This window comes from Empidonax traillii, unplaced genomic scaffold (assembly GCF_003031625.1).
Source record: "Empidonax traillii isolate 1590-97213 ecotype Southwest subspecies unplaced genomic scaffold, ASM303162v1 scaffold160:size908849, whole genome shotgun sequence".
In the NCBI taxonomy this organism is placed as follows: Eukaryota; Metazoa; Chordata; class Aves; order Passeriformes; family Tyrannidae; genus Empidonax; species Empidonax traillii.
Genome location: NW_020955353.1, coordinates 360,399 through 374,244, shown reverse-complemented (window position 1 = coordinate 374,244; position 13,846 = coordinate 360,399). Strand labels below are relative to the sequence as shown.

At 45.7% G+C, this 13,846-nt stretch overlaps 1 protein-coding gene across 1 annotated transcript in view; it reads left to right on the top strand.

Annotated features, from left to right (window-relative positions):
* TOP1 (DNA topoisomerase I) overlaps positions 1-13,846 on the top strand; it is a 63,097-nt gene that overhangs the window by 23,752 nt on the left and 25,499 nt on the right. Inside the window, exon 3 of the mRNA XM_027885092.1 lies at positions 4,699-4,801. Coding sequence (XP_027740893.1) covers positions 4,699-4,801 — 103 coding nt within the window. The remainder of the gene's footprint in view (positions 1-4,698; positions 4,802-13,846) is intronic.

Below are 13,846 nucleotides of genomic sequence, written 5' to 3'. Positions count from 1 at the left end.
AACTTAGAAGCTGAACCAAAAGGCAGCAAATCTGGAAGGCTAATATTTACCTGGAAAAGCTACTGTTGACCAGACATTGGGGTTACCAGGTGTTAATTTGCCAGCTATCTCGCTTAATTTAGGAGAAATGAGAAGGAACCAGATTGTGCTCACATCCTTCTTTTCCCCCAGTGCAAAATGATGGAGTGGGATAAAAGTGGGCTAAAATGGCATCTGTAGCATCCTTTATCATGTGCCAGCGATACTCTCTTGACAGCTGTACTGATTGGACATGAAAGAACTTAAACCCCTCTCTGATTTCAGTATTTTATTAGAAAAGTTGCTGTCAAAACTGGAATATAACTGTAGGAAGTAGCCCGACTTCCCTTGACTGTGACATGTAAATGGTATTTTGGGAGGTGTGCAGAGACGGGTGTTCAAAAGTGTTTTTAAAGCAGATGAATTTGGCTCATGAATAAAACAGCACAGTCCCACATAATTGTTTAGTCACCAGACTAATTAAGCCAGGGGTTGTTCTCGTTAGGAAAGGGGACCCGCTCGCCTTTGCTGTCCCTTGGGACTCTTCCTCTCCAGGTGACAACTCCCTGCTGGAAAAGGCTTCCTTTGATTTCATCCCTGTTCTTGCCATGCTGCAGTTAGAGCTGCCTGACCTTTTAGAGCTCCGTTCCTGGGTAAAGAGTAAAACTGCCCTGCTCAGTCCTACGTGTACACAAGTATTGCAAATAGGGCTGTGAGTCAGCCTTTCCCCGGGGGAACAGCACAGAGCCACAGACCAGCAGTGCTTACAATTTCCCATCCTTAAATCAGCGCCCTTCTAATCTAACAGAGTCAAAAGATGAATCAACGTACAAAAATGCAGAGCTGCTCGTGATTGTTGGAGGTGCAGGGAATGGCAGGAATAGTCCAGGGACTGCGGTAATCTTTTGGAGACGTACCAGGCTCAGCATTAGCAGACAGAGATCCAGTGCCAGAGACATCAAGCTTTCTAGAACAGAGGAGATGCCAAAAGCTCTGTTTGGGTTAGAGGATGCTGAAGGGAAAGCCTCAGGGGTGATGGATCCTTGCCCAGTGAGCATAACCCCTGTCCCCGCTGTAACCTTGGTGCTGAAGAGAGACTTTGCATTTTCTGAAATGTTTAAATGTCACACGAGCTTTGGAGGGGTTGAACTTTGCTCACAGTAGGCAGTGGATTTTGCTAACCTTCTTGGAGAAGGAGTAGTATTTATCTCCTTGTTTAGTGTTAAAGGGAACAGACGTGCTTAATGGAAGACATAAAAGGCAGGAAACAAGTCTGAATGTGTGATAATGTCAGAGCTCTTTCTGTAGCTGATGTGAGGCTGGACTTAGTCAACTGCTAATCAGCTGCAAGCTGGGAGAGAGTTACTGGAGGCTGGAAGATTCTTCTAGGAATCAATATGCTAAATATATCAAGGGAGATACATTACAGACAGGAGCACTTCCTGCTGATTGCCTCTGTGCTGATGAGGCCTGGCGTGAGGTGGCCCCGTTCCCAGGGCAGGCTGTTGTAGTTCACTGCGAGGTGATGCTGCATCAGTTCCTGGGAAGTGGATACACAAATGGGAGTGAAATGGCTAAACTTGTTTCTTGTCAGCCACCAAGTAACCATCAGCTTGGACTCCTAGATAAAGCCAGTCTGACAAAGCATTTTTGTGTAGAATGCCAAAAAAAAAAAAAAAAAAAATTCTGTCCTTTTTAATGAGCCTGTCTCCTGAGCTTCATCCAGCTCAACCCTCAGTAAAAAAAGAAAGAACAGGAGCTGTAATGCCTTCTGAGGACATGCATATGTCAGTTCAAGACTATTTAATAAAGTCTTTTGAAGTCTTCATTCTTAACCTACCTCATGGCATTGTGTCAGAAAGCAACACCATTGCTGAGTCTGAATTCTAGGCAAATGTTTCAGAATAATTTAATCCTTAGGAGACGTGCCTGGGAGGTAGACCTCCACGGAAGTACCAAATTTAAAGTGTTGTCCCGTATGAGAAACACCAGATACCTCTCCCTTGACATCTTTTCCCTTCTTCTTTTGAGACCATGTGCACAACCTGCTGTTCCCCAGGCACCGTGGCCGTCTCTGAGCCAGAACACCTCTGTGCTAGAAACACTTGCCTGCTAGAAATCCTGTGGTAGGCAGCAAAGGAAAGCTGTCCCATGACAAATCCCAGCATGCAGAGCTAGTTTAACTGGTCAGGCACTTCTTTTTGCTGCTTCATTTGTCTGAAAATACCAAATCACTGTAAGCATGGGCAAGGATTGAGGAAAGAGATGTCTGACTGCAGCACTTCCAGGGTACAGCCCTGGAGCCGCTTTGCGAGAGCAAATATTAATTTCAGCTGTAAAGCACAACTCAGCTGGAAGGGAATATGGTGATCAAGGTAAACTGTTCTGTTTTCTGCTCCTTTTTTTGTGAAAAGTCATCACGTGGCTCTGAGCTCTAAAAGAACAGCATTGAGCACAGTCACACACGTTTTCCATCGATTGGTTGGTAGAAAAAAATTGATTCTGTGTTGGTATGTGCCTCCCTGAAAAGCGAGTGTGTTATACAGGGACTGTACCTAGTTCTATGTATAGCATCACCGTGATTTCTCTCGCAATTTACCTATTCATCAAGTGTAAATAGCTGGCTGTTCGCTGCAGGAATCAGTGAGTAAACTCTCTGTGGAATAAACCCCAGGCAGTTTGCAAACAGCCAGAGCTTCCAGCTACTGGCTGAACTGAAGAATCACAAGTGTGAAATGCACTGCAGAAACATTTTTTGCCAGTGAAATGTGTGTTGTCCTGGTGGGAAGAAGGGTTTGGGGAAATTGCTGCTTGGCAGTTCAGAGCCCGTGGGTGTGGGGTCCCCACACAGTTTGCCAGAGATGCCTGCAAACCCTGCCTGCCGTGGAGGAGATTCGGCTTTTTAGGTGCTTGAAACCTCTGAGGTGCTTCATGCTCTGGAACACCAAATGTTTCACATAACCTGCCACGTGCCTGTATATCAAAATACAGCAAACTAAACCTCGTGCTTCAAATGTCCCCGCTGTGTGCCCCAAAGCAGTGGCAGTGTCACTGAGTTCAGGAGGGTGGAGGAAAGGTGCACAAAGCACCTTGGAGGCTGCAGTGCCAGCACCCCCCTGGAGGTTGGAGTTGTCTTGCTGCAGGTGTCTGAAAGCAATTCCCTGAAGTTACAGAAAGCCATAGGCTGAAACCGTGTGCTGTGGGAATGGGACCGTTGGGTATGTTTCCACGAAATCCATGGGAATGCTTAGAGGTTACAAGAGCTGGTGTCAGTTAAGGAGAAAAATGGATTTGTGGCGAAAGGCTTGCAGTCAGGAGGATGAGGCTCGTTCCTGGCTCTGCGGTGCATTTCCCATGGGCCTTGAAAGTCACAAAATCCTTTTGTTGCCGTTTCCTATTCTTAGTGCAGGTATAGGAGCTTTTTTAGAGGCACGACATCTTTACAATTAATTAAGCATTACTGCCCCACATCCAAGGTATCTGGTGGAAATTCTGGTGTAGTATCTGAAAACAGATGCCAAAGCCAGCACAGCCTTTCTGAGCAGCTTACTTAATTTTGGTTGCTTTGAGAAGCATGTTCAAAACAAAACCTGGGGTGAGTCTTTGGGTGTGCACAGGTTACCCCCAGCATCACACTGACCTTGATTGTAAATGGCAGTGCCCCTTGAGGTGGGTTTGAGGTGCTCCTGTAGCCTCATCTGCCTTTTAATCTGCTTATGAAGAACATGTAAGGGCCTAAAAATGCCTGTAAATGAGTTTATTTACAATTCAACTGCGTTTCTCTTTCTGTCCTGAATCCATTTCCTTGGTGCTTTAAAGGGCTTTATTGTGCAGTGCGGTTGTCATTGAGGATGGGAAGTGTCACTCAGAGTAGAAACTGATAGCAATGAAATGACTGTGTTCAGGCAGATTGACTTGAGTGCCAACTCCCATTTCTGACCTGTCCCATGGTTGGGACCAGCCCTACCCTGTGTGCGTGGGTGACCACCAACACAGCTCATGACTGCTGCCAGGTTGGGTTTTGTTGGTGGGGATGTTTCCAGAGGGAGGTGTCTCCTGCAGAAGAGGAGGAGAGAAATCCTAGTGCTCTTTTCTTTTCGCCCTTTCTTTTCATCTTCCCCCGTTACTCCCTGCTTTCCTCGCTGTCTGCCTGTCATGTCATGTGCTCTTGGGGATAAGAATAAAATGGTTTTAATTCAGAGGGGGGAGAGGGGAGGGATGCTTTGTCTAGACTAAATACTTGTGGAAGTAGCAGTCTGAATTCTGGGATTCAGCAGGCCTAACACTTCATCTTTATGCTTTGTTTTTCTGTCCTTATCATGTTTTTGAGGTGAAATACTTAAAGGCATAGGAGGCCAGGCTGCCCATCTGGCAAATAAGGTTGAACTTGCTGTAGCCACACATACCCACTGAATGGAAGGGTTGCATTTCTTCAGGTCTGCAAAGCATTTAAAGGTCGTTGAACTAAAGACCATGCAAGTGCAGCTGTTGCCAAGATGAATTAACTTGTGCTGCAGGAACAATGAATCCATTTAGGACCTCTGAAACTGAGATTTTTTGTTGCAAAATTTTGAATCACGGCAATGCTAGTGTAGGGTGGGGAAAAATCTAGATGTTCACAGGGGAGGTGTGGAGCTTTCCCCCAGTTTAATTTCTTTTGTTTTGTCTCTCTGCTTACAGATTCTCACAAACACAAAGATAAACACAAAGACCGAGAACACCGGCATAAAGAGCACAAGAAGGACAAGGACAAAGACCGGGAAAAGTCCAAGCACAGTAATAGGTGAGGAAAAAGTTGATGAAGTCCTCATAGGCTAAGAAACAGCATTGCTCATGCAGTCTTACAAGAAGAATTCTGGTGATGTGTACAGAATTTGGAGTGGGGTTGATACGAGTGTAGGTGCTTTCAGCCTGATTTTTGTCATTGCCTGCATTTTCATACTGGTGACTGAAGCAGTGTATCTGTAAATGTGAGCTGATGCTAATGTATGAAAGATTACTGTAGCTTAGTGTTGTCAAAAGTGGTGAAAACTAGTTAAACCCCACCTTCCTGCAGTGATCAGTTCTGTGTGTGGTTCCAGTTGTTTGTCAGAAGTGTGCAGGTCGTTACATGTTGGTATAAACCCCACTGCTTTAGCACAGTGAACCCCAGGTGGCTGCTCAGTCTTCTCATAATTAGAAGTGTGTGGAAAGACGGTCCCCCAGAAGGATGGTGATGTCCTTAGCCTGCCACCACAGTGGCTGATTATCTCAGCTCTGAGAGGCAGTGCTGTGAGCGTGTGCTGGGCTAGAGATGAGTTTGAAGGGATTGTGTTGTCCTGTGTGATCCATGCAGTGCCCTGCCCCTGTGGCGGGGTGGTGTTTGATGCCAGTCCCTCGCCAGGTCACCCACACTGAAGGTGAACACTCAGGTGCTCTGTGATGGCCCACAGCTCTTGAGTTGGTGAATTCCATGGCCCAGCTGCTGCCCTAGCCCGGGCTGTGGGCTGCAGGAACCAGGAGGTGCAGGTCTGTCCGGGATGGTTTGGTGTGATGGAGCACGAGGCAGCTCCGTCACAAACAGGATGTTACTCAGAGAGGTTTTCCTCCTTGTAACTCCCGACACACCAGTGTCACAGAGCCTCCACTGCCACCAGAACTTGAAAAACGGTCCCCAGAGGGTAAGTGTCTGCTGTGACACTTGGTGAATGACTTGAGAGTGTTTATGCTGTGGGCAAGCAAGTGTATTAACCAATTACTGAGCAACTGTGATAACACAGTCCAAAAAGGAACAAAAAAGCTTGTGTTAACAATGGTTTCTATTAAAGAGAAACTTGGAAAGGAGGAGAGAGTCTGTGCTGAGCAGTGGGTTTGTTTTGTTGGGGTCACACTTGATTTGAATTTTCTGTGACCTTTTGAGAAGTTACACAAGCCTACTGTTCCATAATGTGTCTTCTCTTTTTTTTTTTTTTTTTTAAAGTAAATGATTGATGGGGGGGGGAATCTAGGCCAAATAACTTGCATTTACTGGCTTACACAAGAAGGATGAAGTTCTTCGGACACATTCTTTGCTCTCTTCTTTGCTCACACATCTATGTTACGTTGATTTCTGATTTTCATTTTTGTGATTGTCAGGCGTGCACCCCAAAACCAACTGCCTGGCATTTCCACAGGTTCATTGCTTCACTGAAAAACCACTCTGCTGCAGTCTTAGCAGAGTGCATTCTTTTGTAAGGAGTAATGTAAGCACTGTCTTTAAATTTCCAAATTCATTAATGATTTGCCTTCATTTGTGTAGGAGTGGGAAATGGACAGTGTGCTTTTAACTGGAAGAACTAATTATAGGTCATAACACGAAGCTGATTTTGTAAACAGTAGATACCAACACAGTGGAAAGAAGATAGGAAGGCTGTCATGTTTTGTGAGGTGTAGCTCAGGAGGTGATCCACAATCTTGCTTTATCTTGAAGCGCTTCCTTCCTCCCCACGGTGTTGTCTTGCAATCCCTGCGAGACAGACTTGGGTGTTTGCTGGGCGCTGTGCCTGATGCTCCCAGTTGATGTCGTGTCTCCACTAAGTGCTCATTTCTCCTGTGAGCACAGTATATGCTGCCCCCTTGGCCCCCAAAGCAGGGTCCCCCTCAGAGGGGGCATGACTGAGTGCATTCACGGGCAGGGGTTTTGTTCAAGGCGTGGTTTTGGGGACAGATCACACAATAATGCTTTGCCCCTCCGGCCCCTACACAAGGTGGGACTTCACCCCCCAGCCCCCAGCTGAGCACGCCCTCCTCGTGGTTTTCTGTGGTGTGTTTTCTGCCTTTCAAAACTGCCACCTTAAAGTGAATGTGTGATAGTTCTGAATCAGTAGCTCTTGAGGTGGTTCTCAGGGAAGGCAAAGTACATGGACACACAGGTGGTCTCTGTTTGGATGCTCTGAAGTCTTCACTGCCTCCTTCATGCTCAGTCGTGCACAGGTCATACGCAGCTGCTTGCTGTGCAAAACCAGCTGACTTTTAACAGAAAATCTGTATAAATAATTGAAATGTAAACATTTCTTCACTGAATCCTTTGGTTCATCCTGTAATGTCATTCTGTAATGCCGTAAATGTAAGTAATTTCTAAGGATCAGATTTTTAAGTGATCGTTGTGTGGAGGGAAAAAACCTGCCTGTTTGTACTGAAGTTTCTCCTTTGACAGTGAAAAACAAGTGGAAAAATAGCCATTTATCTGTTAGAAACTGAAGAAAAAATTCTCAAGGTAACAAGAATGTGGGTTTTTACAATGGTTTTTACCTGTATGGGAAATTTTGAAAGCACTTGATAAAAGGCTGTGAATTAATCCTTTAGAAAAGTTTATCTTGGATTTAAAGAATTGCATGTAAATCTTCAGAAAACCCATTCCGTATTTCAGGAAAGCTACTGTCTTACTGCAAAAGCTGTGCTGTACCTTTGGTAGTTCTCAAAGAGACTGAGTGGTGCTTTAGCAGAAATCCAAGCCATTGTTTTCTGGGAGGCTTGAATTTGTACCTCTGTGCCATTTCATGTGTGGTGTGGGAAGAGTCCCTGATTGCAGCACAGTGCAGCCTGTGCACAAAGAAGAGCAGTGTGTGGTTGTGTTTGAAGCAGATAATTTCTGTGTCTGTCTGTAATACTTTGACAGCTTCGTTTCCTGTCCTGTACTTTAAAAAGGCTTTTAAAATAAAACCTGCATCAAGGAGGCAGGACGACTCCAATGCAGGAGAATAAATGTTTCCTGTATCCAGTCTTTGAGGGATCTAAACTGCCAAGATAAGTCCCCAAAATACCTAAAATAGACAATTTTGATTTCACATGACAGAAGTGTGTGGAGTGGTATGTAGAGCTTCTTAATTTTGGTTCTTGCTTTCCTCTTCTCCCACTCACAAGATGACATTTCTGTGTCTTAACCACTCATTTACAGCTGTAGTAAACTGGGAGAGAACATTTGTGTGCCTCAGATCTTCCCTGTCACCCCTCAAGGAAAGAAAATGCAAAGACCACTTAAGAAAAATCCCTATCAAAGAATAAACCCCCTTTGCTCAACTGAGATTGCTTGATAGCAAAGTGGGTGGTTTTGCTCCTTTTCTCAGCCCTATACTTCCCAATCTCATAACAAATCTAACACTCGTCCATGAAATATAAATGTCAGTGGTTAAAAAAATAAACTGAAACAAATCCCATGTGGCAGTAGGTTCCTGATCGGTGAGAGTGGAGTGTTCCAGACAAGTAGACCATGTCAGATAATGGAATAATGGCCAGGCTTGTTAGGGATGGGGTCAGGAGTGCTGGCAGGAACGGGTGTGTGTCTGCCAGGTGTCCTGGGCTCTGAGCAGGGAGGGTGGGCTGCCAGGAGCCCGGGGAGAGCAGGGATGGCTGGGACAGGGGATGGCAGCACTGATCCCTGCTGTCAGCAGGACAGGCTTCCGAGCTGCAGGAAGAAAATCTTATGTCAGATTGCATATTTCCTCCATTTACTAAATCTCTTGTGATCACAGCTTGAGATGAACCGAGGCATGGGGCACATAAGGGATTCACAGACTCAATCGTCACTGGCATCTTGCAAGATCTATGGTTTCGCTAGGAAAAATACAGATTTCAGGCATTTGCTAGCCGTGGATGAAGATAAATTTCAGTTCAGACTTCTTGCACACCTCCTCTGGTTATTATGTGATGCTGAATTCCACTGCTTGGAATGGTGTGTGTTGGGGGCAGGAAGAGGCAGGGATACCTGACGTAGGAAAAGAGGCAATTTTATAAAAAGACTTGAGCACCTGCTGTTCTCTAGCGTGGGTGGGTTTGTTTTTGTACCCTATCTGAGTGCACAGTTCATCTTGATCAGCTTTCTAATGTGACACTGCTTTCCAGTAGTAAAAATTTTTATTTAGTAGTGTCCTTGATTATCACACGTCCATAGAAAGCATGTGCTAAGCATGTTCCTCGTCTCAATGTACAAAAAAATTCAACTTTCTAGAATTTTCGTCTGTTGTTTAGTCCAGCTTTTTATCTTGTTCCTCTTGCTGAAGGCTTGCTCTGTGAACACTGGTGAAAAGCCTCCTTTCTGCAGTGGGGAGGAATGGTTTCAGGTTGTTCACGGCAGAACCACTGGTGTTCGCATCTTGGTTCCCTGCGGTACCAGATGATAACCCTCTAATAACATCAAACCCTGCAAGGCAGCTGAAAGCACGTCCTTTCCTGGGCTGCTCGTGCCTGGGAGACGCTCCCTGCGCAGGCAGCCCTGCCTTGGCCTGGACGTGATCCCGGCTTTCCATTAATATGGATGACGTCAAACGAGGCACGGGCTGCGTCGCCGGTGCTCTGTCCCCGTGGTGTTTTTGGGTTCCACTGGAATCACAGCCCCGTTGTTTCACGCCTGAGCTGCGCTGCAGCAGCCCCCGGGAGGGCTCAGTGCGCTCGCAGCCGGCTCTGGCGCTCGCTGGTGGCAGATTCCCAGTCACGAGCTAATTACAGCCTGGAGAGGAAACAGGAGACACTTCAGATAAAGCATCCTTCCCAGCTTGTGGTTTTGAAGCTGCAATGGAAAGGGCCTGGGAAGGGATTATTAACATGCATAAATGGCACCTGAAGAATGCAGTGTTAAATTACTGCGAAGCCGTTGCAGTCGGGAGGAGGAAGCTGTGATCTGCACATCTGCCATTCCTTGGAAACACTTTCCACTTGTGACTTTCCCATGTGACCGCGGCCTGAGCAGCTGCTGCCAGGTGCCTGGGCTCCCTTCCTGTCCCTCTCCTCCCTCCTGCAGGCTCCCTCATTGGAAAATAGATCCGTGCTTACAAGGGAAAGAGCTGCTTCTGATGTGCTGCTGCTTCACGAGTTCAGCCTCAGCTCCTCACAGCGCTTGGGTGTCCCTGTTCACACCAAACCTCTAAATGGAGGGCAGTAAGGAAGCTGGCTGGAAGGAGGGAGTGCTTCAGGAGATGGTTTCTACTCACCTGCCCTTTGTTTGAACTGAGCCATTACTACAATCCCTCTGTAGATGATGTAATCCCTGGTTCTGCCTGTGTTAATGGGATCTCCTGCTATACTTTGTTACCTTAGAAAAACCCAAACGAGGCAGGTTTGTCAGCATTAAACACCTTCAAGAGGTACAAAACCCTTGAGTGCTGTTGCTGTGGTTCAAGTGCAGTAGTCTGGGGGACAAGGAAGATATTTTGTCAGCAGGGCTAGGAGTGAGCAGTTGCCATGATCCAGTTGTCCTCTCTTCAGGCATCAGCTCCCCCTGAAGCTTCCCTCTATCTTGTGGGGGTTTTGCTGTCCTACTTCCATGACTCCAAGCTGGCTTGTTGGCAGAGAGGTATGTGCAGGAAAGGTAACAAAGGATCCCCAGTGCCCTGAGAAATGAATGAAGATAAAATCAGCAGTGTGCATGGAGCCTTGAGACCGTTTTGCTTGGTTTCTTAAAAGGGATTTTTTTCCCCAGTTTTGAATTGACCAGGAAGACAGACTTGTGATCTTTAAATTGTTCCCAGCCCCTCCTAATAATAGCTTTGGAGTTGTCTGGAAATAGCTTTCTGATAGAAGGCTGAAACTCCTTCTTCAGGGTAAGGGTGGCATCCTGTTGCCTTCTCTTTTCTTTTGAGATTAGTGTGGTGGTTAAATTGCGTTCCTGGAGGCTCACATACGCATCTGAGCCAAATGAAAGACCAAAGCAGCTCAGCTTGACTGAAGTCAATATCTGAGCAACTTGCTGTGGGAGAAAAAAGAAGTTACTGTTCTCAGGATTGTTGCTCGGGGCCTTTATCAGCTCATTTCCAAGTGAGCTTTTCTGGGAGATGCAGATTTCCACCCCTCCAAGGGAAGAGGAGCACAAGCCTTCCTTGATGCACAGTGTGTGAGTTTGGGACTGAGTTGCTGGAGTCACAGCTGTGGTCCAGTGTCTCAAAACGTGTAGGACTGACATGCCAGGCTACTTACAAATAAGGGAGGGAAATTTGTGCTCTTTCATAACATTGGAGCTAGTAGTACACAAAATCAGATTTTTATCTAGGGAATTTCTTCCAGTCACCAGGAGCAGCAGCAGCAGGACCTCAGGGCCAAGCCACCAGTGCTGATCTTTGGAAAATGAAGCTGCAGAGCGAAACTGGAGACAGAGTTTCCTTGGGTTATCTGAGCCCACATTGCTTGGGTGAGAAATTTACTGCTCACTGCAGAGCAGAGGGGAAGGATAGTCTTGTGATAAAAAAATGAAACCAAAATGAAGCCAACAGCTAAGGGCGAGTCAGGAATCCAGACCTCTTGATTCTGGCTCTGATGCTGAAAAATCTGAGCTTTGGATTGGATTACGTGACAGCTTCAATGGTGGCCACTTACTCGCTCTCAAGAGGGATGTTATTTGAGCATCTGCTTAAGCAACCCTAAGTTTTTGAAGGTTTTAGTGCTTTTTTATTCCAGCTGTAGTCTGTAAGCATTCAGCACACATAAAAATTGTCTCTACTTCCGTAGGCCAGTGTGATTTTCTTTTTGTTTCAGTCTTAGCTTTGCAGATATACATTGTCATCTATTAATTTGCTTTTAATCGTGCTTTCTGTACATCCCAGGGCTCACATACTGAAAGGCAGAGCTTTCGGCTGCTATTGAGAATAAGTACAGTGCTTTGGAAAACCTAAATGTTTGTCTGTCTTATTTTATTTAATTTTATTTTTTACTCTTCTGAACTTCCAAGCAGCAGCCAGTGGCATGAACTTTACCTTAAAGCACCAGCTCCAGTGATTGCAGTGTGTACCTGTACCGTGCTTTGAAGATGCAGATTAGTGTCTGAGTAAAACATGTTATTTCAGGTAGGAGAACAAGAAAGAGTCAGAAAATAAACACAAGCAGACTTACAAAGAACAAAATGGGTCTGAACCTTGTGTGTGTTTGCTGTGATTTTTCATGTACGTTAGAACCATAGAACAGTTTGGGTTGGAAGGGACTTAAAGCTCATCTCCTTCCACCCCCTGCCATAAGCAGGGATACCTTCCACCAGACCAGGTTGCTCAAAACCCTGTCCAACCTGGCCTTGGACACTCCCAGGGCTGGGGCAGCCACAGCTTAGATGGATACATGAAGGCTGATTGATTATTGGCATCGATTATTATTATTATTGTTATGAATATTGATTGATATATGTGAAGGTTGAGATATCTCTTTGGTTAAACTGAAATCTTTGGCAAATGAGGTACCTAATGCAGAGATACAAGTGCTAGATACCAGCTCAGCATTTCCAGACCTTCCTGAGTTTAAAAATTATTAGTAGCCCGTGAGGTTTGTGCTTCCAGACAGTCAGTAAATCTGCTTGGAGCAAAGGAAAATTAAATAGGTGTCTTGAGCTTGAAATACCGATGAATAAACAGGATCCAGAAACCGGGATGACAAATCTGGGCAGGAGCAGCAGGCTCGGTGTGGATTTCCGAGCTCAGTGTCAGGATGTTCTGTGTCCGTCCCCACGTGTCCTGAGCACACTGTGCACACAGCACGATCTGCTGGGCAAGAATAGTCTGCAGTTGTTGAGTCTTTGCTCACAGGCAACATGTGGTGCTGTGTGTCTATCTGCAAGAATTTCTGGAGTGTCAGTTGCCTTTTGATGTTTAGATATTTTTTCACAGTCCTGTGTGAAGAGAGTGCTAGAGAGTTAAAATGAAACTGATTTCTCTTGCTGCTGATCTCTTAATGTGATACAGTGTGTGAATGTACTGATTTCCTTCAGAGATGGATTTTCGTGCTCCAGCTGCTTGGCCTTGGAAGGCCTGTGTGTATTTATTGGAGTGGGTTTATTCAATTTATTCTGTGTATATTTATTGGAGTGTTATTATTCAAGCTACTCTGGGCTTGAATTATTTAAACCTTTGGCAGGTCCATTCATCCACACAGGAGTTCACTCTGCAGATGCACAGCTGGGTGTGGGTCGGTGATTCCCTCCATCTTAATCGCACTCAGGCTTTACAGGAACAGTTTAATGTGCTATTTGCTCTCTGTAGCCATTGAACATCCCACCCATTGCGGTCTGTTTTTTATGAGAGAACAAAGTCTCAAAGACTATATTTTTTTAAATCATGCTCTTACTCGGTGTTCCAGGCTTGCTGTTTTTTAGGGCTGTGCTCACCCAGATTGCTTTGGACTTGCACTTGAGTGTTGAAATAACTGAAACAAGGAAACGTTTTCTAGTAAATGTTTGTACAGCTTGGTGTGGTCCTGAGGAGAAGCAGAGCATCCCAGGGAGCAGCAGTGATGGCAGTCAGGTGCTGAGGAGGGAGGCTGTGAGCTCGCTTGGTGCCTGTCCATGCTGATTGACACCGTGCCTTTGGCTTCCTAAAGCCCAGGGTGACCTCAGGGAGTCCACACAACCTTATAAGTGTGTATTGAAGGCCTGTAGAATTGCCAGGCTTGCTGTTTGGCATCCACACCACTGCTGATAATCCTTGTGGCCAGTTCTTGACGTCTCTATCCGGAGTCTCCTGAGAGTGTTTCCTCACTTTCTGGCTTCAAGGGTCAGGTCATTCTGTGAGAAACCTCACTTTTATTTGAAAACAGCCACATGGTTGATAAGAAAAGCTTGGAAAGGTGATGCAGATTTACCCCAGTGTCTCAAAAATCAGAAGGGGGTAGAAGCAAAATAATAATGGTTGATTTTTCTTCTTCTTGGGGGTGTTTTCTCCTTTGTTCTGACTAAAAAATTTTAGGCATTTAAACTCTCAGTGCTGTTATCCATAGCACCAGTGTGGCAGCAGACCAGTTCTCCCTCGGAAACCCCTTTGCTGGGCTCTTGCCATGAGGATGGGGCTGTCTGAGCCAGGCAGAGCTGGGCTGGCCGTGGTGGTGAGCACAGCTGATGGAAGAG